This window comes from Cygnus olor, chromosome 7 (genome assembly GCF_009769625.2).
Source record: "Cygnus olor isolate bCygOlo1 chromosome 7, bCygOlo1.pri.v2, whole genome shotgun sequence".
Taxonomy (NCBI): Eukaryota; Metazoa; Chordata; class Aves; order Anseriformes; family Anatidae; genus Cygnus; species Cygnus olor.
The window spans coordinates 13152641-13176155 of NC_049175.1; the positions used below are offsets into that span (position 1 = coordinate 13152641).

Consider the following 23515-nt stretch of genomic DNA (forward strand, 5'->3'; position numbering starts at 1 on the left):
ACAAAATCAAAGATGCTCTCATTGGGAATGAGGAGAGGCTCTTCTCCCCACATCACTTCTCCGTGCAAACTTCTAGGTCATGCCCAAGAGCCAAACCCCTTCCCCACGGCCTCAACATCCTCCTGGTGGGAAAGCTGACTCAGACAAGGCATCATACAGCTCTCATCCCCCTAAAAGTATGCACCAGCTTGTCCCTTTGCTGGCACAATGGATCTATCCAGACAAAGGAGACTTCTCAGGCTTTGTCAGGGCAACGCAAATAAATCCCATGAATCATTTATTCAGTTGATTTTGGCTGTCTGACTGTGCGAAAGCAGACCACAAGTTTCTCCAGTGTATTCTTATTTCAAACAATAATCTCTGCGGATAATTCAGTCTCCAACTTGTTTAGGAAGTGGCGGATTATAAAACCGGAGCCACCTTGGAAAGACACAGTTGATGTTGTCCTGTCTAAAGGACTAACAGGAATAACTCCAGCTTATTTTTTGCTTTTTATTAGTACTGTTTGGCAACGTTTGTGGAGTGGTGCTGCCCACAGCCTTTGCAGGCAGCCTGCATGAACCACACGAGGCACCAGGCAGAAGAAGCAGCCCTACAAACCTGCCCGTGCCTTACCACAGTCATCCAGCTCGTCACAAACTCAGAGACCCACCCCAAAAAGAAAAGGGCCTCTTCAAAGCACAGAGGAGCCAGATTTGCAGTCCCTTATCCCAGCGCCTGACCCCCTCCTCTTCCTCGTTACGGATGAGGTAAATTAGCTGTGACACTCATTAGCTGCAGCTCCTAATTAGGGAAAATTAATATTGGTTTTGATAGAAGTGCTGGCTGAAGCTCTCCCAGGCAAAGGCACTCCTGACCTTGCCATCCCGCTCAGCAGCCAGTTACCTGGCATAAAGCACTTTCTGTGAGGCCAACAGGCTGCAGCCACCTCCTGCCCCAGCATCACTCAAAGGAGCAATTTGGGGAAAGGCCCTTGATTTTTCAGAGGAGTTTGAATGGTAAATGGGGCTGTCATCCTCTATCCAGGTTTTAGGACCACGATAATCTCTCTGGAACAGCATCTGCCATCCCCGAGTGCCTGCAGCTCTTCCTCCTCCCTTTGGGGGAGATGGTCCCAGACCCTTCAGCACCCCAGTGCCCATAGGAATTGCCCAGGCTTACTGGGAGCAGGCGAGTCCCCCAGTTCAAAACAATAAACATGAATAGCTGCAATACAAGGGCAACAAGTGTTTAAAAATAGGAAAGAAATAGGAGCAGCACCCCTCAACCTCATTCCTGCTCTCAGGGCCTGGGCCTCCAAAGGTGGCTCACCGACACAACAGAGCTAAACAGGACCAAAACACTTGCTACCAAAGTTACATGTAAAAAGCACCTGTATTATTCACACATTAATAACAATAAAGATGTCAGGCTGTCAGATAAGAAGTTAATCTCATTCAGAGCACAATTAAAGATGCCATTACCTGACCACCTGGGGCTGCTTCGGCTTTTACAGCACAGTGGGTTTAGGGATAACAGGGGCAGGACAGGCAGGGAGAAGCCTCTCGCCCAGCCAGCCCCTTGCAACCATTTGTGCCATTTTGCAACCAAAATCCACCCCGGAGCATCCCAGGCCCCCCCTTTCCCCCCCACCCCCCCATCCCTTGCTGCCCCCATTGCACAGATTTGGAGGACTCTGCAAATTTTTATGGTTTCCGCCAGAACATCCTTCCCCAGTGCGACGATACCTGCCAGGGAACTTTATTTTTCTCACCCTCATCCATGCAAAGCCCTAATTTATGACTATTTCCACAACTCCACTGAAGCACTCGTGTAACAGCTGCCGTGTTCCCCGCAACCCGTCCCTCCCAGCCCTGTACCTGACGGGACTGCAGACAGCATCCCTGCAGCTGCAACAGGTTTCTGTGCATCCCCACAGGGAAAAGCCTCATCTCTTGCCTAAACATGCTCAATGTTGAATACAAACAGGCATCCTGGGCTGAAATTAGGGTACAGGGCACTTGCAAAGGGCTCATACTTCCAACTCCCTACCTTTCCATCCTGTTGAGCTGAGTTTTACGTTAATGTTTTAGTCTTTTACACAGAAAAATCATGTTATCTGGTAGGATGTGTTTAATTTGATGCGGCGGTCATATGGGAAAAGGAGCACTTCCAGAGTCAGGCTGTCTATCTGCAGTGCTGGTGGTTTTATATTCTTCTGCCATATCTATTTCTTCCCCTCTGTTTCCCAAAATCATTAGTAACAAACATTAATCTCTGCCTGCAAGCACGTTCCTCGCTTCTCCCCTCACTGTGGATTGTTTGTTATTCTCCCTTGGACCTTTCACATTTCTAAGCCTCTTCCCCCATCCTATTTTTAATTTAACCATTTAAAACTGAATGGCAGAGTAAGAAACGAAGCCATGCTGCTGTTAGTGTAAGGACACTGAGCTCTGTGGGATGATCTCCCTCCTCGAGCCTAATATTCACTTAAAAAAATAAAGAGATTCCTCCGTGCTCAGGTAGAAAAGGAGAAACCCAGGACTGCATCGCCCCCTGAATTGGACAACCTACACGATACAACGCGGGAGGCTCACCAGAGCAGGAACTTGACAAATCAATGCAGATGAATGGAATAAAATTGAGTTACTAACCATTAAATGTCAAGTGTTTGAAATCTTTCCCCCTTGCGTAAAGGGCAATACTAATAAATCTTTAAGAGAGGGAACGCGGCGCGCATTCACTCCTTTGACCACCGCTGCAAATTGAGCAGATGTTTTCATTGAATCGTCCAACAATGCCGTCTCGATCTTTTTTTTCCCCCGAGTGGTTACAGTTAATTCAAAAGCCATCAGCACACGGGAGTGCTTTGACAGGAGGAACCAATTTATTAACTCCTGCTGCCAATCAAGCGCATTAATCCAGCCGGTGCAGAAAGGTGCATTAGCACCAGGCTGCGATAACGTGGTTTAAAAGCACAACATCAAGGTGACCACCCTGCACATCCTCCCAAAAATCCTGCATGTTCCCCAAAAAAATCAGCAAATGGCAACAAAACCGAGATACAACCCATCACTGACACAGCCAACACAGCCCAGTCGGCACTGGGAAGCTGCGACGATGCACATGTTGGCATGAGCTGCTTTACACAAATAGGATTTTGCACTGAGAAGGGTTAAGTATCCCTAATAACGCCCACCAGGCTGGGGGCAGCTTTCTGCAGACGCTTCCCAACAGCGAGGCTTTCATCCCGCAATCTCAGCGCGCGGCATGCGCATGTGCTCCAGAACGGCTCTCTTCTACCTGCTTATTTTTATTTTTTTTTCCCTGGAACGAGGACTAGCTAGTTGAATTTTCACATGTTAATTGCTTAAAACGATTTTGAGGCAGGTGAATTCGTCCATTTGTTTTTACAGAACCAAACACCAGGAAGCAACAATAGGAATGCAGAGGTGATGGGGAATAGCTTGAATAGTTTTATTTAAAAAAAATAAAGTACTATTTCCATGGTGACCAGTTATGGAAAGTTTAATTAAAAGGTTAATTTTTCACAAGTCTAGAAGCCTGTAACTGCTGTAAAAAGAGCAACTGTGGCTCTCGTGGAGTACCTTTCTCAGCAGGACGGGCACCCCTGGGAAGTGCCTTGAGCTGTTTCCCACCTTGCCTGGCTGGCTCAGGAGCTGGATGCTGCCTCTGTGCTATTTCATTGACAAACTCACGATGGTGCAAACTGCTGGATGCCAGCCCATCTCGGAGCCATCCCTTCCCAGCAGCTGCCACTTCACTGCAGCGCCAGGCTGGGAGCAGCCTTTTCTTTTTTAAACTCACACAGCCCAAATATACCACGCTCCCAATCTGGCATGCGTAGGCCTGGTTATTGCTCCTTCTCATCACAGCTTTTTTTTTTTTATTTTTTTTTTTTGTTGTTGTTCTAAAAGGCCCTACTGATAGACTCAGAAGGAAAAAAAAAAGCTCCCTTTCCCCAGAACTCCTCACCAAAAATAACCATTTTCTGTGCAGGTATGCATTTCCCTATAGCACTGGGCTCCAGGTGGCCCTTAGGACATCCTAACCTCCAGGAGATATAAGTAGCCTTCTGGTCTGAACACACACATGCATCCACACACATTGTATATGATTCCTTATATTGTTACAAGCTCTTGTGTGCCACCAGATGTACTGAAGCCTCAGAGGGCCAGGACCAGGGTGGTGGAGCTCAGCGTGCCGACTGTGCATGAGAGCAGAGCACTCAAAGGAAGAAAGGAGCTGCAACCTCTCTGTTGCTGCTCTAAAAGTCAGACAATAGCCAGCATGCTGATTTAACCCCCCAGCTGTACCTATGGAGTAAAACTGAGGGTATTTACTAAAATCCTTCCTTTGGCACGGGGTGCAGAGTCGCAAGGAGGTGACAACTGCATGGCGCTTCCTTGGGTTGACCTCTTTGCCCCTACCTTCTGTCTCCTCACTTTCTCCTCCTGTTCTCCAGGTTTGGTGGAAAAAAGCGACCTGCTGGCTGGACGTGATGATCTGGGAAGTCTTTTTGGATCCAGACTATTCAGTGTTTCTGCCCTACCTTCTCCACCTCTGTCTCCCATAGCTTGCTTGCCCAGCAAGAAGCCAGACCGTGAATGAAGCCCCTACAGACAGCCTGGTGCAGATACCTTGCATTAAAGCCACTAAAGTCACCTCATACATAAAAATGAACCCAGGCCTCATTACCATAAACACACATCTTTCTGTTTCTTTTAAAAGGGGTTCGCCAGGATGTAAGAGCTCACAGGCGAACGTGAGAGGTGGCCAGATCAGAGCTGCAAACAGTTTGATGAAGTTACCTAAAGCAAGGTTAATGAGTCCACACTGCAAACATACTTTGCCTTCTCTCCATCTCCCCCATTTTAAACATAAGCATTAATTAGCAAAGCAAATATGAAGATTTAAGTGATTGATCAAGTGATTAATTTAATGAAGCAGCGTTGAGGAGCGGGGGGGGGCTTTTTTTCCTTAAGGTTCCCTTAAGGTGTTGGGAATAACTAATTCCGGAGCCTAAGTTTTCATTTCTGGTGCTGTATTTGCTAAAGCTCAACAAACGGTTTCATCGATGGGCCTTCTAACAACAAACAGGAGCAAAAGGGCTTGTTAGGAGAAGTGAAATCCCTTTTAATCAAGCTTTGTGAAATATTCCTCAAATATTTGTTGCTCGTTAGAGTCGTTACAAGCCCAGCCCTTCGCAGAGCACTTATCGGCTCTGACCCAAGAAGATTGCAAATCCAATTTTAGACAGTAAATAGTCAGCAGAGGGTAATATTGCTTTCAATTAATACTGGAGATGAAGGTGATGTTCTTACAGCTCGCGTTTCTAAAGGAGAACATTCACTCACAGCCATGCCCGTAATGAACCTCGCGAAAACAGACTTCGTATTCAAAAATATCTCAATCTCCCTCACAGCCAGAGACCAGCATATTCATCTTGAATTATCCCTTCGGAAAAGGCCAAATCAATTCTGCGAGCTGCACACGGGCAGGCACGCGCTCCCCCGCGGGGCTGATGGTGGGCACCTGGGGCTGCTCCCAGCAAACGCCAGCCCCGCACAGCTCTCTGCCTGGAAAGCCCAGGGGAATCATCCACCCTACCTTGGACCCCAAGCCTGGATTTATCCCCTGTCCAGACCTCCAGCTAAAAGCAGCCAGCAGAAAGCGAGCTGAGGAGCCGGGGGTCTGCCTGTGCATGCCAAGCCCCTTTTTCTTACCAGATAAACAGCAACAACACAACCCCACGGCTTTTTACCTTTCTGTAACCTTTGCCCCCGGCGTTGGTAGCACAGCGTGGAGGATGGGATGTTTGCCATGTGGTCCCCAAACTGTGCAGCCAGCCAGAGACCAGCCCCCACCATGCCCTACCCCCTTGTGCTGTGCGCTTACCCCCCACCTGGGGGTCACTGACAACCAGCACCATGTTTTTACCATCAACTCAAGCTGATTTGAACAAAAAGTTGGCCCTCAGCCCTCTTGCACCACCCTATGCCTTACATACTCAGCCCACCTTGCAGCTGCACCCCAGCAGGGGCTGTTGTAGCTGGGCTGGGGGAGGTCCTGGGTCTGCTGGGCTCTCACCTTCCTCCCACTTGCACCTTCCCTCCTTTGCCTTTTGGGAAGGTTTCTGGCTTTTCTTTGGAGCATTTGTGGAGCTCTTCCAGCACTTAAGTCAGCAGCAAAGTAATACAAAAAAAAAAAAAAAAAAGATTTATATATATAAAAGCAGGGATAGTTTTCCTGCTAGCTCAGTGTGGGGAAAGAGCTTGGCACAGCCAGGGCTGCAGAGGAGAGCTGCAAGGCATGGCCAGAGCTGGACGTTGCTCTGGAAGGAGCACAGCTAAAGAGAAGGCAGGTGGCATCCTCAGCAAGACCGTGCATGGGTCCCCTTCCCCAAAACGACACCTTTTTTCAAAAAACAGCCCTACCTTGGTGTGCTCCTGCTCTCCCAGCTTCACACTGCCCTCCAGGAGCTGCGCCACAAGGCTTTCGAGCTGTGGCACACCTCCTAAGCTCCCAATTAGCACCTCGTTAAGGCATGCCCACAAGCCTTCACGACATTTAACCCCACGGTGCCCGCACATAAAGTGAATTTTCTCTTTTCAGTACTGGCACTGAGCAGGAGGGAGAGGAGCACGACAGCACCCCGTGCAACCTCCCCAAAAGCCACATGCTCTGCTCATGGCTCCATCCCACGGGTCTCAGAGGGACTTTACGCAGTCAGGATGTCAAAACCAGAGCACCAGAGCTTGTGTCCTTCCAGCTCTGCACCAGGGAAGTGCCACCATGTCCCCAGCAGATGCCTCCAGCTGCGGGATCAAAGCAGCAGGCAGGGCTTAGATAACCCTATCTCCAGCAGCAGCTTGAGTGGCCCGGCACCCCCGGGGACCTCACTCGGGTGCCAAAGCATCTGCCTGCTCAGGACCTGTGCTGACAGGATGCCATGGAAGAGATGATTGCCTTGGAAACCGCAGCCAAGTGCAACAGGGAATCCAGGCAATCAGAGGGACATGTCACCTCCGAGCCACACTCAGTGGGCCACCCCGCTTGCCGGACAGCAAGTCCCTCTTCCTAGCCCCTTGGAAAGCAACCCTCAATCCCAAAAGGCTTGGAGTGTCCACCATGGCTCCTTTTGACAAGCTTGGTGGAGAAACATCTGCATGCTTCAGAGCCCAGTGTGGATTTTCCCCGAAAACCAGCTTTCCTCCCCAGTTCCCTTTAAGAAGAGGGAGCAGCATGCTCAGTGCTGCCTGCCCTGGGCAGGCTCCAGCTCTCAGAAGTCAGGGCCTGGGTTGTTCTCTGCAGAAACTCAAGCCAGGCTGCCACAAGCCTGCTGGCCAAAGCTCTCCTTCCTGGCCCCCACTGACATTCCTGCAGTGGCATTTGCAAGTTCACGAACTAGCTGGATTTTTTCTCCCCCAAGCATCCCCACCCTGCTCCCAGAGCAGGAGCTATTTGCAGTGCATTTACCAGCTCAGCAGAAGTTCCACACAGCAAATGGGGACAGAAGCAAGCTGTAATACCTACCGTCACTCACCTACTCAGAAAGCACGGCACCTTCCCTCAGGAGAGGCAGCGGGGCCAGGAGCAGAGCACACAACCTCAGCCCAGCTTTCCCTGCCCAGGAGAGGATGCAGCTGGCTTTGGGGCTGAGCATCCCACCAGGTGCTGGAAGCCTCCTGCTAATAACGCTCAGAGGAGAGGATCCCAGCAAGCCAGAGAGGCTGAGAGCCGAGAGCCCCAGCTGCAAGTGCTCTCCTGCCCAGAAACAACTCAGAATCAAACAGCAGCAGCCCTGGCTAGAGCCCCAGGGGAGCCCAGCCTCACACCTGCCGGGCATCCCACGTGCCCTGAGCACCTCTCCTGGCATCTCCCTGTGCTCATGTTGCCCGGGGGCTGGCCAAGCCTTGCAACAAAATCCCACCAGGTTTCCCTTCCATCCCACATCACTCAACCCCAGCAAGACCTACAGAAGATGCAGGACCTCCAAGTTCACTCCCCTCTCCTAGTTTGAGACCAGGTTGTCCCTGTGACGCTTCGACAAAGAGAAAGTGGGATTGTGCTCATCCAAATGGCTTTTGTCATACAGTTTGCCAGGTGCTGAGGCATGAAAGCTTTCACAGAAACTCAGGTGAATCCAAGAGAGGTGGTCATGAGGCTGGTTACAGACACGATGTGATGGATAATCTTCATTTTCCAAATCCTGTCCTGCATATAGCAAACCCATTTTCTGGGCAATTAGACCCCAGTCGCTGCATTTCACTAAGATGACATTGCTTTTGGAGGGGGGGACCCCAAGCAGAAGGAGCTGAGCCCCCACAGCTTAGTTTCTCCCACTGCCCGCCCCAGGGCGAGCTTTGGGAGCAGCACTGGGGGCAGCCAAGGGTGCCCCATCCTCCCCTCCCCAAATCCCTGCCTCAGGGCAAAACACCGGCTCCTGCCACAAGATATTTAGGTACTGAATGCCCCAAATTCAGCCCCAAAACATTCTCACACCTTTGTGCAACTTCAAGAGGAAAAGCACCACTTGAAGCCTGAAGCTCTCCATCTCAGTCCCCACCTCCAGCTTTCCTGCAGGGACAGCAGCAAATACAGACCCCCAGAGCTATAAAAGCCACGGCAAAGATTTGCCCCACTGATCTACACCTCCTGAGGAACCCATTCCTACAATAACACCACCTCCTCGTGATGCTGACGAAGAGCATCCCCTCGCCAGACCTCCGGCACTCCACCGGCGTCGATATCCACACTGCTCTCCATTACCCACCTCTAAAAGGTGTGGGATTAAATGAAATGGCCCTTGGAATGATTTTGCTTAAGGTAGTCAGTAGCACAATAAAGACAGACAGTCCCTCTCCTAGAAGCTCTCTCTCTCAGGGCTGTTAACCAGCTATTACTTTGGGTGTAAAACACCTCGATTTGGCTACCTGCAGCTGGTGCGGGCTCTCCTGGTGCCCCATTTCCTCCGACGCATTGGTTCAAAGTGGCAGGGGGAGAGTTAAAAAACAGCAAACCTCTCCCTCTACCTCCACATTCCCATCATCCGTGATGTCCCCAGCATCAGTGCAGCAGCATCTCTCCGTTTGTGCCCCAACCACCCCTTCATCACCCTTCCTCCTCCTCCTCCGGCACCCCCTGCTCTCCCATCCCCAATTCAGTGTCTCTCACCCTCCTCCTGCTCACGTTCCGTATTCCCCCCGCTCCCCCTCCGCCTATGTGTGTGTTTCATTACTTCTGGGTGAACTAGCTGACTAGAGGGTCAGTCCACCTGAAAATTGCTCTCCCCAGACCTAAATGAAACAGATGGGCATTGATGATGTTTTCAGAGGAATTAATCAGCCTGGACTGGCGGCAGCACCAGCAGCTCCGTAGTCCCGATCTCGCCTAATGAATTCCAAGCGCTCCGTCTTAATAGCTCCTGACAAGACTAATTTACTCCTGTAAGTGATTAGAGGGGGAATGATCTCTTAATTGTTGCTTAAGATTCCTCTAGGCATTGCACGCAGCGAGCGGGGATGCTCGTTTGGTGCTAGGTGCACCCGAGCCCGGCCACGGGGAGGCAAGGAGAGGCTGGAAGGAGGCACCCGGAGCTGGCTCAGCACCAGAGGCCCTCACTCTGCACACAGATGGCTGAGCCCTCCCTCCTGCCAGTGACACGAGCACCCGGTGCACGGAGCGCTGGGGATGCTGCGGGCAGCAGGGATGCTGCAGGAGGGTACCAGGACCCGAGGGGGAGCTTCAGACCTTGTTTGGTGCACTGCAATCAACTTTTTTAATTATTTTTTTCTGTAGTTTCACTTCTAAGACCTCAAGAATCCATGTTATTTCTAGAATAAAGGTGCCACGCACAGTTCTGCTACTCGCACCGCAGCTGGGACACGAGAAAGGTGCTGCCAGATGATGCCTTTCCTGAGTTAATACACCTAACTCTGACAGCATCCACCAGCAGCAGGGAAAACCAACAACAGCAACACCGGGGGGGGAAAAAAAAAAAAAAACAAACACAGAAATGTTGTTTGTCAACAGTTTCAAGGCTGACATTTCCCTCCAGTGCATCTGGGAACCAAATCCCAGAGCACCAATATTCTTAAGAGTGAATTTCATTTCTGTACAGCGTCACACAAAGTTTAGGGAAAAAAATAAAATCAAGCCCCAAAGTAATTCCAGGAATGATTTTATTCACACAATATCTCACTGAGAAGTAGACTGTCAGAAACCTTCCCCCATTTTCCACCAAAATAGAAGTTCAGTCCAATTCCCATAAGGTATTTCAAGCTCAAGTACTTCAAGAGCTGTGTGCTTGGTCAGGAAGCATTTCCATTAAGCTGTTTCCAACTAGCTCTCACTCCTACATCTGCACAGCTGCTTTCTTCCCAGGGACTTCCTCTGGGGCAAATTCAGCACTAAGTGTATTTGCTGAGGATGCCAGCAATCGGGGGCAGAGAGCACACGGGGGGAACGAAAGGAGCCAGGTAGGAAATGACCTGTATGGGATGGCTGTAGAGGGGCTTGAGAAATAACACGGGTGCAAGCCACAGGCAGGGGAAAAAATAAAATTAAAAAAAACAAATCAGAAAACATTCCCCCTAAATTCCTTCCTTTCTTTACATTGCTTGTAGCTTGCTTTCTGCAGTAGCATGAGTAAAGTCACCCCAGCAGCAGCTTTGAGTGGTGTTTGGCATTGCAAATAAACCTGAGCATTGCTGCAGGACTGAGCTCCCCAGGCAGCCCGCTGCTGCTCTGCCAGGCCTTTTCCTCAAGATGCTCCTTGCACGGACCTCAGCAGTCAGGAGCATCTCTCCAAAACCAGCCAGCAAGACTCCAGGCCCTGCCTACTCGCTCAGAGACCACCCCAAACCCTGCAAAAGATGCAGTCGAGGGGAAGGTCAAGATGAGACAGATGCCTCTTGGCACTGCTGCACATGATGGTTGAGCCAAAGGAGCACCAGAGGAGACTCTTCCAGCCTCTGAGAGCTCTGGTGACAATCTGGGCACAGCACGAGCAGTCTGTTGAGGCTACCACACAACTGCATGGCCAGAGAAAGCAGGAGGTGGAGGTGGAAGCACATGAGAAGGGGCCTCCATCACCTCCTGGCCGCCCTCCGCTGCTGCTCACGAGGGCTCACAATCGATTCCTCCAGCATTAAAAGCCAGTCATGAGCCCTGATTGAAGAGCACAAGTTTAATGGACTGAGAGCCTGGAAAGAGGCCGAGAACAACCAGGTCGATTTCTGCACTTACTACAAACCAATCACCAGCTAAATAAAGAAATAAAAATAAGCTACACCTGTCAATCAGAAGAAAACCAAGATTTATTATTATTTTTTTTGCATCCAAGGGCACCAACACATGCATGGATGTGTACCACGACCCTGCACACACTCCCAGGTCCCTGACAGTGTATTCCAGCAGCTCCACGCTCAGGTATTTGCAGGAGGAAAGGGAAAGCAGGTGCTGGGAGCAGGGTAGCATCTCAGCACCAGCCTGAGCGTGTGGAGAATGGACCAGAGCCAAGGGCACTGATCTGTCCCTGGTGGTCACCACCTGCTGCAGGGCCGCTGTGAGCTGTCCCAAAAGGACAAATGCACTAGGGCTGTCTTCCTTCCCCTCCAAAAGCTCTCCCAGCACGCTCAATCATGATCTGTTTCTGGAGATCCTGCTCCCATCCCTGCGCCCTGGGTGCACCAGGAGCCCGCTGCCACCCAGGACCAAGCTGCAGCAGCAGGTCCCACGGCACCGGGGTGACAGCCCTAGGCCAGCAGGGAAAACACCAAAACACCTCTCCCCACAGCACATGGGGTAATTCACCCAGCAGCTAACAGCCGCAAAAGGAAGAAATCAGCTTAATCTTCCCACCTGCTGAGCATTTCGAAAGATACTGTTCCTAGTGTGGAGAAGACCAAACCAAAAGCACTCCATGGCAGGTATGCGCCCTCCTCCCGTCCCACTTGGGCACAAAGGCAGCCAGAAAGGACAAGCCAGAACTTCAGCTAGCAGTCTGAACCCACGGGCCAAAACAGTCCCAAATGATCAAGTTAAATGGCTATTTTCTTATTTATTTTTAAAAGCCTTGCCCAGCGTGGGGTTGGCAGGACCATCCCGCTGGTGCACAACACTTACCCACAGGGGTGTCCTCGTTGATCAGCAGGTAGGTGTCAAAGAAGTAGTTTATGAAGTAGGGCAGCCGGTTGCCCCAGCCTGGGAAGAGGACAAAAATTAGGTGTTTTTTTAGTGGCCTTGCAAGGGCAGGAGAAGCTCAGGGCAGAGAGGGGGATCAGACACCGCTGGGCACAGGGATGGTGAGGGGCGCCCCCAAACCAACCCCAAACCCAGCTGAAGAAGAGCAGGGATGGCTCCTACAGAAGCCACGACCTTTCTTTTTTTTAGTGTTTTCCTTGGCAGGGTGGAGGCAGAGGGGGACCGAGAGCATCAATTAATGTTTTAATGCATGATTAATACCTTGCTTTGCTCCCACGGCTGAGAGCCTTGCGCCTTGTCAGCCATCCCTGCGAAGCCTCACGCAACTCCCTCCCTTCTCCCGTGGCACACTCGCCTTTCCCTCTAATTGCCTCCTTTCACCTTTAATAACCGGGCTCGCTTATTTCTGCTCCCTTTTTCAGGCAGCTGGAGGAGCAGGAGTGCAGCCCCCATGCCACCGCCTCGTTAGGGACACGTAGAAAGGGGCAAGAGGAGGTCTTAGCCCATACACCCCGTGCCTGGTTGGGTTATTTGGAACTAATGGCATCTCGGGAGGCTTCAGGGCTTGCTTGTGCCTGCTGGCCATCACAGGGCCAGCAGCTTCTGATGGGGCTAGGTGGCACCAAGCAGCCCTTCCCATAGGGGGCTCCTTTCTGCACACTGCTGAGCTTCAAAACGCATCTCTTAATATTAGCAGTATACCAAAAATAAGTTAAATCTTCCAAATTCAGCCGCATCGGGCAGCAGGACGCATTTAAAAGGCCAGCGTCTGAGCACACAGGAGCTGTATGCTGGAGCAAGGCTGGCACACGAGAGCTGCTGGAGGAGGCAGGAGCTCGTGAGGAAGAGCAAGGCTGTCACCTCCCACCCCAGGGGGCACCAGCAGGCTCCAAGGGATCACCATTAGCATGGGTTTAGAGGTTAGCACCTGACGTGGTTTCACAAGCCACCAAACTGCCTTGTTCCCCCTAGCAGAGGAGTGACAGGGTGGTTAGCTGCCCAGGCTACACGCGATGCCCCACGGCACGGCAGGGAGGCTGACTGCGCCTGTCACTCAGGGCTAATGGCATGCACCAAGCACTTCATCAGCCTGCCAATCTGGGAAGCCATCCTGAGGCTCCGGGAGGGGAGAAAAATGCCTTTATCCCAAAGGGCACGGTGCTATCGAAGGGACACACATTTATCAGCAAGCGCCACGCCAGCAACCCCCCCCCCCAGCAGCTGGGGCTTTGGCCCGTTCGTGCAAACAGCCCAATTTCCACCGAGCTTTTAGGTTTTGTGCCTGTGCACCCTGCCACACACCGAAACCCAGCCCAAGGGGCACATCTGTGACACCAGGAGGCTCTTGTCCCAACAAGCACTTCTCCCAGAGGTGGCCAGGCTCAGCCCTGGGGTACCCTGCCAGAAACACAGGCACCAAAGAGCGAGAGCATCCGTCACAGCCCTGTCTCTGCATGCCCTGTGCTCTCCTGCGAGCTGGTACTTGCTCCAGCTGGAATTACAGGAGAGCTTGAGCAGCTCGGAAAGGAGTTATTTCCCGCACGGCATATATTACAGCGCCATTCAGGTAATCATTTTGCTGTTGAAAGCACAGGGAGAGTCCTGCCACGTGTTACAGTAATACCTCTGCTGTTAAACAGCTAACGAGCCTCTGGCTTACGTCCTTGCCTTTTGTCTGCTCCCTCTGACTGTCTGCAGGTTTTAGCTGCACGAGGTGACCGAACATCGTGCCTGCCACCACGTCCACCACCAGATGTGACCTCTTGAACCCACACCTGGAAGTTACCAAGGTTTTCCCACTCGAATGCACCAGGAGCATCTGCTGGGGCCACCAGCACATCCTGATCCACTTCCTCCTCCTCTCCCATCCCACCTGCCCTCTTCCAGGAGGGGTCTGGCTGGCGTTCGGCAGGTCTGCCCAAAAAAGCAGCCAGTGCACGTCCTGGATGCAGAGCACGGCAGGTACCAGCCATGAGCCTTACTTACCCAGAGGGACCAGCTCCAGGGCCAGGAGGCACAGCAGAAGGTTGCTGGCAGCAGCGGGACGCCTCATGGTTCCTGTCAAAGGAGAAACTCAGCGTCAAGTCCGGACACCAAAAATATTATCTGTCCTCCCCAAAGCGGGCTGAGGGATGCAGTCCTGCCCCAGCTGGCCCATTAGACACATTGGCATTTTGTTAAAGCTTGGCTTTTCTGCAGGACGCTTCACCGAGGAACCTCAAGGCACATCAGGGAAGCCAAGGAGCTGAACAGTTGCACCTCCACTGCTCGCTCGGTTCCTTTCCATTCCCTCTACCCACAGCCACAGCTCCAGAGCGGGGCTCGATGATGCCCTGAAGGGCCACCACCGCTTTCCCCTTCCCTGCAGTCCCAACTTTGGGCGCTAAATCAAACCAGGATTAACCCGGCCAGAGGACCCCACACCTGCTTCTCGGCCAGACACTTAGCATGCTTTATGCTCCCTTTCCAAAGCACGTTCACCCATCCCCTGCAGGGGATAAGCCACGGGGATAGAAAGCAGCCTCCCTCATCCTGCTGGGGAGCCCCCAGCCCAGCCCCAGCACTGCAGGAAGGGGCGGATGCTCCTCCAGGAGCCTCGGAGTAATAGCTACGTGTATTTTATTTTTACTGATAGATGTGTCAGAGAAGACAGTTCATAACAACTCTGTCACCGTTTCCGCAGAAAAGGCCTTAAATTCTAATTTCTTCAGCTATTTTACAGCGGGAGAACCTCCAGGAGGAGAAGGGATGCATGCAGGTAGGAATAACAGCAGCTTGCATTTTTGGGGCACCTTTAGGGAATTCAGCACAAGCCTGGGAAGATATCTGGGGTCAGCACTGCTCAACTTTTAGGATCAGTGTGCTGAACTCCCCCAAAAAACTTGCTGAAGGTCCACAACACAGGCAGGGCAAGAGAATTCAAACTGCCACCTGCAATGTGCCCGAATTATGCGTGCTCAAAGCATCAAGCCCCTCTGCACTGTGCAGGGCAGGAATGCCACCGAGGAAAGCACTAACTTTCTCCTAAAGCAGCACCTCTATAAGCCCAAGTGAGCAGAAACATTATTTCCTGGCTTCACAGACCATGATTAAAAAGCAACAGGGCAGTGGAAAAACAATTTGTGCGATGCAGAAATAAAGGCGGTTGACAGCATCCCTTTCGAGTGTCATGATAAATCTAAATATTGTATATTCCGAGTCAGTCACTTCATTATGTAAGTAATTGCCTGAAATGTCATTTTGATTTTTGTCTGTCTTCATTAACAGTGCAGCTCTTCACTGGCTCTCGGAGACGGTTCACTCGAATATTGCAAATTTAGGAGCGGGATTGAGAAGTCTCGGGGGAGAACTTTAAAATTGTGACTAACAGCATATTAAATTGCACCTTGTGCCTGAAAGAGGCTCTTTGTAGGGAGCCTTCGGAGCATCATGCAGCATAATAATGTCCCTGAGCAAGTTGTCTCTAGGAACTTAACCGTGGTCTCCCGGCTGCCAAGGCACTAACGCTAAACCAGAGACTTCCCGACCAGTCCCCGAGGCACGGGAGGCAGCAGACAGCGCCGTATTAAACGGTGACGGATGCGAGCCAGAGGAGCCTCTACAGCTCTGCAGACAGCTGCTTTAGGAGTCGGGGGCTTGGAAGTTTAGGAAGCAGCTCAAGACCAGCAGAGCTTTTTAATCCCACCTGTCCCAGATGCCTCCTTCACTAGGAAATGCCACGTTTAGGGGTGCGGCGATGTTGCACAAACAGCACCCACCACATTTAGGAGTGCAGTTAGCATGTACAAACTGCAGGAAGCACCAAGCACGGGACACCACTGTGGCCTTTCTGCATGCTGGTTCATGGACAGACCAAATAATTGATGAAATCACGGAATAATCTCTGTTGGAACAGACCTTGAGGGTCACCAAACCCAACCATCAGCCCAACATCCACACATCTCACCTCATCTCTCCCTACTGAGGCCCCCAAGGGGTGTTGGGAGCTGCTTCTCCTTCAGCTCTGGAGGTCTGCAGCTCTGAGACAGACCCTGCAGAAGGTCTCTGTGCCAATAACACATCCACCAGGAGGATCCCACCCGCCTGGCCAGGAGGAGCAGCCACCAACCACCACATGCTCCGCACCGAGCTACTCCGTGCAAAGCTGGCAGCCACGCACCCAGAGCCCGCCAGCATCTGTCCTCCAAGAAATATGGACGGGAGCAGAGACGTGCCGGGGCTGTGCATCACTCCCAGGGTGCCCGAGAGTCGCCTTCCAGGCTGTGCACCTGTACCGGTTATTTTTACACGCGCTGCTGGGGGGGCTCACATAGCAAAGCAGTTTGCACGCACACAAAACACCCGTAATTGCCTCCGTCGGAGCAGCAGCGGCTGCGCCACGCTGCCAGAGATGCTCTCACATTTGAGCTGCTGGTGTTCCCAAGCAGCCCCCAGCCCCTTTCCCCCCACCTGGTCCCCTCTCCCCCAGCCATCGCCGCAATATCAACGCCTCGAATTTATCACGGCAGCCTCCCCGTTAGCTCCGCACTGGTCCAGGAGCATAAAGGAGAAATGAGAGTGTAAATCAAAGCGCCTCCCCCATGGCTTTTTCATGCAAGGAAAAAAGGTACACAGGTTCTCTGCTCCTTCCCCAGAAGCATCTTCTCTGGGGACACAGAGCAAACAACGGCTCTGCCCCATGGCTGGTCCACAAAAATCAGCATTCAGCACTGCCTACCAAGAGCATCTGCTCCTAGATGGACTCAACCCCCCTCCCCGAGATGCTCCATGAATCCCATCACACACAGGGCACTGAGCCGTGAGGGTCACCACCAAACACGTATGGGAGAATCCCCTCCTAAAACCCACTGCAGAGCCATGGTGGAGTCTGGGGGAAGCCCCCACAAGCACCAGCACCAAGCCCTCCACCCCAATCCACCACCACACATCCCAGCCTCTCCATCCTGCCATTCCCCCAGCCACAAGCACTGCCAAGAATCCACTTTTTTATTTAATTCCTTATGACTTCTTAGCGAGGTCTCTACAATAACTAGGATTCAAAAGGTGGGGAAAAAAAAAATTATTTTTTTTTCCCCTCCATGTATTGGCATGAGCAATACACAAATCATAATTCCTAAAAATAACAAATTGCAGAACAGGGTGATCAGGAGTAAATTGATATTGATAAATAAGCTTTTCTTCCACGCAGTAGGTGGTTTATTTTAATCTAATGAGTTTTATATTTTCTGAGCTTTCAGATTCCATGATGAAGAGCCGTCTGCGCTAGAATTACGAAGCACTCTGAAATATTGTAATTTTATGGCTCATTTTGTCAGGACTCTTGAAAATGAGATTTGTTCCCAGTGAAAAAACTTGCCCTTTTTTATTCTATTCCCCGCGGCGAGGGGAAAAATTCCCCTGTTAAATAAACACGGGCCAGCACATTCATGTGCACCTTGGCGGGGATGGTGGGTGCCCAGAGCAGGGAGCACCGCTGCACGTCGGGAGAAGGACTCAGGATGCTGCCTGCTTTCCTCTCTGAGCCCAGAGAAAAGCTTCCCACATTTACACCAGTTCAATCCTCTCTCGAAACAAGGAAAGGAGTTGACGTGTTTGTTGTGAGCTGCCAGAAAATGTTCGTTATTCCAATAGGAAAAAAGCATTAGCTGCAAGACAACGTGGGCTTATCGGATAACCAAAGGCTCCGGTCCAAAAGAAAACATCCCATTTGAGCAGAAATGTCTGGACTTCAGTCTGGCCTAGAAAGCTTTGTCCCACTTGGAAGGGAAGCGAGTTCTCCAAGTGCCATAAAACAATCCCAATAACCCCACAGCTCTGTACAAGCAGCAGGCTTCAGCCTGAGATAACCCTACAGAAAGTCATCTAGGAAGAGTTGTGGGTCTGAGCATCAGTTGTACCTGAAATATCAATATCAGGCAGTATTAAATCACCCTGGGGTCTTTGGGAAGGGACACAACCCCTGCTGCAGCATCCTTCCATGGTGAAGGCACCACCTCCCTTGGGTCAATGGAAGATGCCTGATTTTTTGTGTTTTTATTTTTATTTTTGTCTAGGGCAGCTCTGAGCATGCAGCTCCAGTTGCTATGATGCCTGGGGTGACTAGCAACCATTTTCCATCACAAAACCTCTCCTAGGCTGGAGCAGCCCAAGTAGGGGGTAAGGAGACCAAGCCACCGGGCTCCCCAACAAGGAGCCAAGGTGATGGAGATGGAGCCACCAAGGAGCAGATGGTGCCAGCGTGGAAAGGGAAGGTGGAAAATCAGCCAAAAGCAGAGCTTGGCAGAGACAGGTAGAGATGTGGTAGAGACACCCTACTTAGGGGAAAAAAATGATGATAAGCCCTTAGCCTCAAGTGCTGCCATACCAGACCCCAAAAGCAGGAGGAGCAGGATGAAAATTGAAGGTGTCCAGCACAGCTGGAGCTGCTCTGATTAGGGGCAGCTCAGTACCTGTCCGTCCAAGCCTTTGCAAGACCCCAGCCATGGCTGAGCACCCATTAAGGTGCCCAGTCCCAGTTCTGCATGCCCTCCTCAGAGCTGCAGTTCCCCAAGCACCAGCATCCCCTTATTTCCACCAGGAAACCCCTTTCCCTGGTGATTTTACGCCCCAAAGGGCACCTTTCTCCCCCGAAGGGTATGCATGTAATGCAATAGCTAGAGTGGGGCAAAGCAATTCAGACTCGGGATGCAAAAAGCCTTGCTGAAAGCCACAGGACCACAAAACAGTGGAAACCAGGCAGAAACACCATTCCAGCCCCTGGTGATCAGTGAGCCCTGGGTAATATTCCAGATATCTGCAAGACTGGGATGAGCCTCGTGGAAAGCACTGGGACTCCCCAGCTCAGCTGCACAGCCCATGAGCTGAAATAGGATCCTGGAGCAGCGTGAGCACAGAAGCATGAATTTTAAATATTTGTAGGTCTTGGGCCACGAAAGTCCCAAACTAACCCTTGTCCTGCAGCATTATCGAGGACGTTACCAGAGGAAGCAGGATGCTATAGGGAGAGGAGAAGTTCTAGGACACACACTTTCAACTATTTGTGCTCAGACCCCAAGCAAGCATGTAGTCTGAAAACAAACCTCCAGAAAAATTTGGAGAGCGCACAGCCCATGCCCAAGCAAATGCTCCTGCAGAGCAAGGCTGCAAGCAGCTGGGATGCTTTCCACCCTAACGAGAGGCCACAGCCCATCAGCAAGTCAGTCCCACAGCCTAATTTACAAAGAATCAGTACTCAAGACCAGCTGTGCCAAACGTTTCAGAAACTTGATAAATTCAGCCCTTTTAAGACTTCCTCGCCACCCCGGCTGCTCCGGGGGAAGTTCTCCCTCTTTCTCTGCCCATCCCCATCAGGATGGCAGGGAAGCTGTCAGACCTCAGGCTGTACACCAGTTGGGAGCAGCAGAAGCCATTGCTGGTGCTACCACCCCCTTATTTTTGGGTACAGCCCCCAGGGGGGCCAAGCAACCTCCCTGAGCACCGCCTGGGTGTCCTTCCAGCCTGGCTCCACAGCTCCTGCTTCTTGCGAGCATTGTTTCTCTCACTTATCACCAAAAAAAAAAAAAAAGTGAGAATATCAATTTTTACAGTTGCCCATAAAGTGAATGTTTTACAACTCGGTCCTAAAGCACCACATCGTGCTCTGATGACACGCTCTCGACTCTGTGCCGCAAAGCGCACAGCGTGCCCTCCAAAACCAGAGCATGGGGCTGGGGAGGGAGGGGGTGGCAAAGCAGAAAAAAATCCAATTGCAAAGGGATTTCCTCCCCAGGGGAAGGGGTAGAGGCAACATTCAAACTCCCTCACTCATCACCCGTCTGGATTTTGACAAAAGCAGCTTTCCCATGGGGATGGCACACGGAATAAAGCGTGCTCCAGCTCTCTCCTGCACCGGCCAGTGCACAATGTGCTGGGGACACCATGGGCACCCCCACATCTGCCCTGTCACCAGGAGGGCTTTGGGGGCCTCACAGCACAGAAAACCCCAAGCAAACGACACCAAAAAAGCACCAGCATGGAAAACTTCCCGTTCCAGCATAACACCCCACCAAAATAAATAAATAAATAAATAAATAAATAAATAAAAGAGGCAGCTCAGGGAGGTGGCAGTGGTTGGCACGAGGGGGCTGGCAGCACCATTGTGGGTTTTCTTTGGCAGGTCTTTACTACCAGCACCACGGATTTTTGTATTTGCCCAATTAAATGCCAGTAACGAAGCCCCATGGCTGTATTTTTAATTGTGACTGGGCACAGGCTGTTATTTACCTCCCTGGAGCATCCCCAACCTTCGCTGTTGGATCGGAACAAGAGGTTCAGTGCTGGGCTGATCAAACCGAGGAAAGGCTGTCCCTGCCTCACAACCTGAGCCCTCCTAACGAAGCCCTAAGTCCGTCAGTTAAAAGGGAGGTTAATGTAATTTAGCTGGCTGTTTGTAACAGGGAGCAGACTGCGCTCTTGAAGTTTGAGGATTTTCTTTAAATAAAAGCCGCAGCCGGCTCGAAGCTGGAGATGCCTGACCAGCACCAAGCTGGATGTGCACGGGGGTCAGCTTTTGAGGTGGCCAGGGAAGGATTTATTTAAATAAAAGAGGACTGCCCGGCTTTGTCAGAGATTAATGAAAAGATGAGCAAGCAAAGGAGTAGGGGGAAAAAAATCTTAAATAAACCATTTTCTCAAGAAATAACAAGAAACTGCTTGGGGCGAGTTCAGCTCTTTGAAAAGCTGTTTTCCCGTTTAATATGGATTTTGGAGAGGATTAAAGAAATCTCCTTCCTTCCAATTGAGCCCTGCTTGGCCACTGCCAGCCCCGAGCACCTCTCAGAGACGGCTGCAGCACGGCTTTAACTCCAGCCTCCCGCACACTCCCGCACTCGCTGCCTTTTGTACAAGTTCAGCCCGGGAAAGTTTACAGCTTTTTCCTCCTCCTTTAATCCAGGCTCGAAATCATAAAGCAGGAAGAGGGATAAAGGGCTGGGGAGGGGGTTGCTTTGTGGTCTGGGGTCAGACCAGCAGCCACAAGCCCATTTTTTTTTTTGCCCAAAGGGAGGAGAACTGAATGCTCTGGCTCCTGCCGTGGAGAGCACGGCTCTGAATCCTCCCTAGCTCCTCTCTCCCAGCCACCCCCCCAACAAAAATAATAATAATAAAAATATATATATATATATATATAAAACAATAACGGTGAGGATGCTCACCCCAAACAAGTTGTCCCCTCGGCAGAAGCAAAGCAAAAATGCCGGGGAGGGATAAGGGGGCTCAAAGCCGGGGGAAAAAAAAGGGGGGGGGGGGGGGACAGCCCCACGCATCCCTCCCGTGCAAACCCACGCGGTGCCCACGCAGCCCGGCGGGGGGGACATTACCTGTGGCGGGGCGCTGCCCTTGGGGACATCACCTGTGGCGGGGGCCGGTCCCAGAGCCAGCCCTGAGCCCCCCCCCCGGGCCGCCAGCCGCGCCGCCGAGCGAGCCCAGGCAGCAGCAGCAGGAGGAGGAGGAAGAGGAGGAGGAGGAGGAAGGGGTGGGCAGGAGCCCGAGCGGCGCAGCGGAGGCTGGCGCAGCGCCCCTCGCCCAGGTAAGGGGGAGTTCCGCCCCCCCCACCCCGAGCAGCCTGCCCCAAAGCCCCTGCTCAGCGCTCCCAGGGGCTGGGGACCACGCTCAGCCCCTCGGGGGCGCGGGGTCCGGCTGGAAAGCGGCCCTTGCACGCCCACCCCTGCCTCTTGCGAAGAAACTTCAGCCCGGGGAGCGTCAAGTTTTGACCCAGCCCCCTTGGCTGGGCCCTTTGGGTGCCGTTTCCCTGTGCTGGCAGGCCGGGGAGCGGGGTGTAAATCATACGTGAGCCGGAACGCGATACGGGCAGCGCAGCGGCACCGCGCGGGGCGCGCAGCGGTTGTTGTTCCTCTCCCTTGGGTGCCTCGGTTTCTAACACGGTGTTATCAGCACGGAGCTACCAACGCACGTCTCCAACCCTTCGTGCCAGAAGTCCCCGCTGACCCCACGAGTGACCACGATGCACCCGTGGCCTCGCAAGCATCTGGGTAGGGACAGGAGGAACGACGCGACCCCAGCGGGATTAGGGTCGCCCCCCCCGCCCCCCTCCCCACGGAGGGGTTGGTTGTCACCCCAGTGTGCTCACAGTCAGTGCAGCTCCTGCTCACCCAGGGCCCTGCATTGACAGGAGCATCAGCCTTCAGCAGGATATTTGTTCCTAAAAGCCAGAGGAAGAGCAGGTGGCTTCCCCACACCTCACCTCTATCCTCAGCCTGATCCCCACAGGACATCACGGGGCAGATCCCTGTCTCCAGCCCGAGCCCTCCCTACAAAGACCCTAGACAGCAGCCAAATTCACCACTTTCACCCCATTCCTCATTTTTTTTTGGAAACAACAGAGCCCCATAAACCCCGCCTGAAACAAGGCAGCCCCCCAATTGGCAGGGCTTTGGGTCCATACACAAACCCACAGCCATCCCCATCTCAGGGGACCTCACCCCAATACCCCACCCCGAGCGGCTCCTAATTAAAACCCCAAATGAGATGTTTCCATCCTGACGCCCCTCGTGGAGCCACGCACTCACCTGCACATCCCTCCTCCAGGAGCTGCAGCGGACAAACCCCTCGGCAGGGGCAGGAGGGGATAATTAAACCCTTGCCTCTCCTGCACAGCTTCTGCTAATTATGCAATTACCTCGGCTCCTCTGCTGATTGATTTGGGTTGGGCAGGGGGCTGCTCCCAAGCCCCCACGGCCATGGGGAGCCCTTGAGATTTGGGAGCCCCCCCCCAAGTGCACACAGCAGACAGCAGAGCCAACCCTGCACCAGGCAGGCTGCAGCACCCATGGGGGTTAAAGAGAAGTCCCTGAGGTGCAGCTCACTAAGAAATAACATCTTTACATCACGCCCAGGTTTGCTCTCAGGTTAACGTGCCTATTTAAATAAAGTACATCTCTCCCCTGCTTAATTCTCACCCTGTTCCTAAATGCCACAGCCCTCAGCCTGCCACCCCGCTCGCACCCAGAACAGTTTTTTTTTGCTGGACTTCAGCAAATTTGCAGAATTAATTTGTGCAAGACTTGCGCTGTGGTGTTTTTTTTTTTTTTTTTTTTTGTGACCACCTGTGCAATGCTGCTGAGCAGAGGGCTGACAGAGAAGCGTTTTCTGGTGGGAAATTAATTTCCAGGTCCATTTCCCACGGACTTTGAAGGCCAATATTAGGATCCTGATTTTTTTTTACGGGTTTGTGAGTGAAAGGCTGACGAGGAATCTGAGCAAAGCGATGAGGTGGCTGGTGTTTTCTCCCCCTGAAAAGAGCTGAAAGGAC

At 52.0% G+C, this 23515-nt stretch overlaps 1 protein-coding gene across 8 annotated transcripts in view; it reads right to left on the reverse strand.

Annotated features, from left to right (window-relative positions):
• Nucleotides 1–22817, reverse strand: part of CDH23 (cadherin related 23) — a 132542-nt gene extending 109725 nt beyond the window's left edge. For 4 of the 8 annotated variants that reach the window (XM_040562803.1, XM_040562807.1, XM_040562801.1 and 1 more), the window contains exons 1-3: nucleotides 21564–21716; nucleotides 14194–14265; nucleotides 12130–12207 (exon numbers count right to left, since the gene is read on the reverse strand). In XM_040562803.1, coding sequence (XP_040418737.1) covers nucleotides 12130–12207; nucleotides 14194–14260 — 145 coding nt within the window. In that variant the 5' untranslated portion in view covers nucleotides 14261–14265; nucleotides 21564–21716. Of the gene's footprint in view, nucleotides 1–6437; nucleotides 6506–12129; nucleotides 12208–14193; nucleotides 14266–21563; nucleotides 21718–22772 lie in introns of those variants that run through there. The other 4 variants (XM_040562804.1, XM_040562810.1, XM_040562802.1 and 1 more) reach the window with 3 other exon arrangements.
• Nucleotides 22818–23515: the final 698 nt, after the last annotated feature.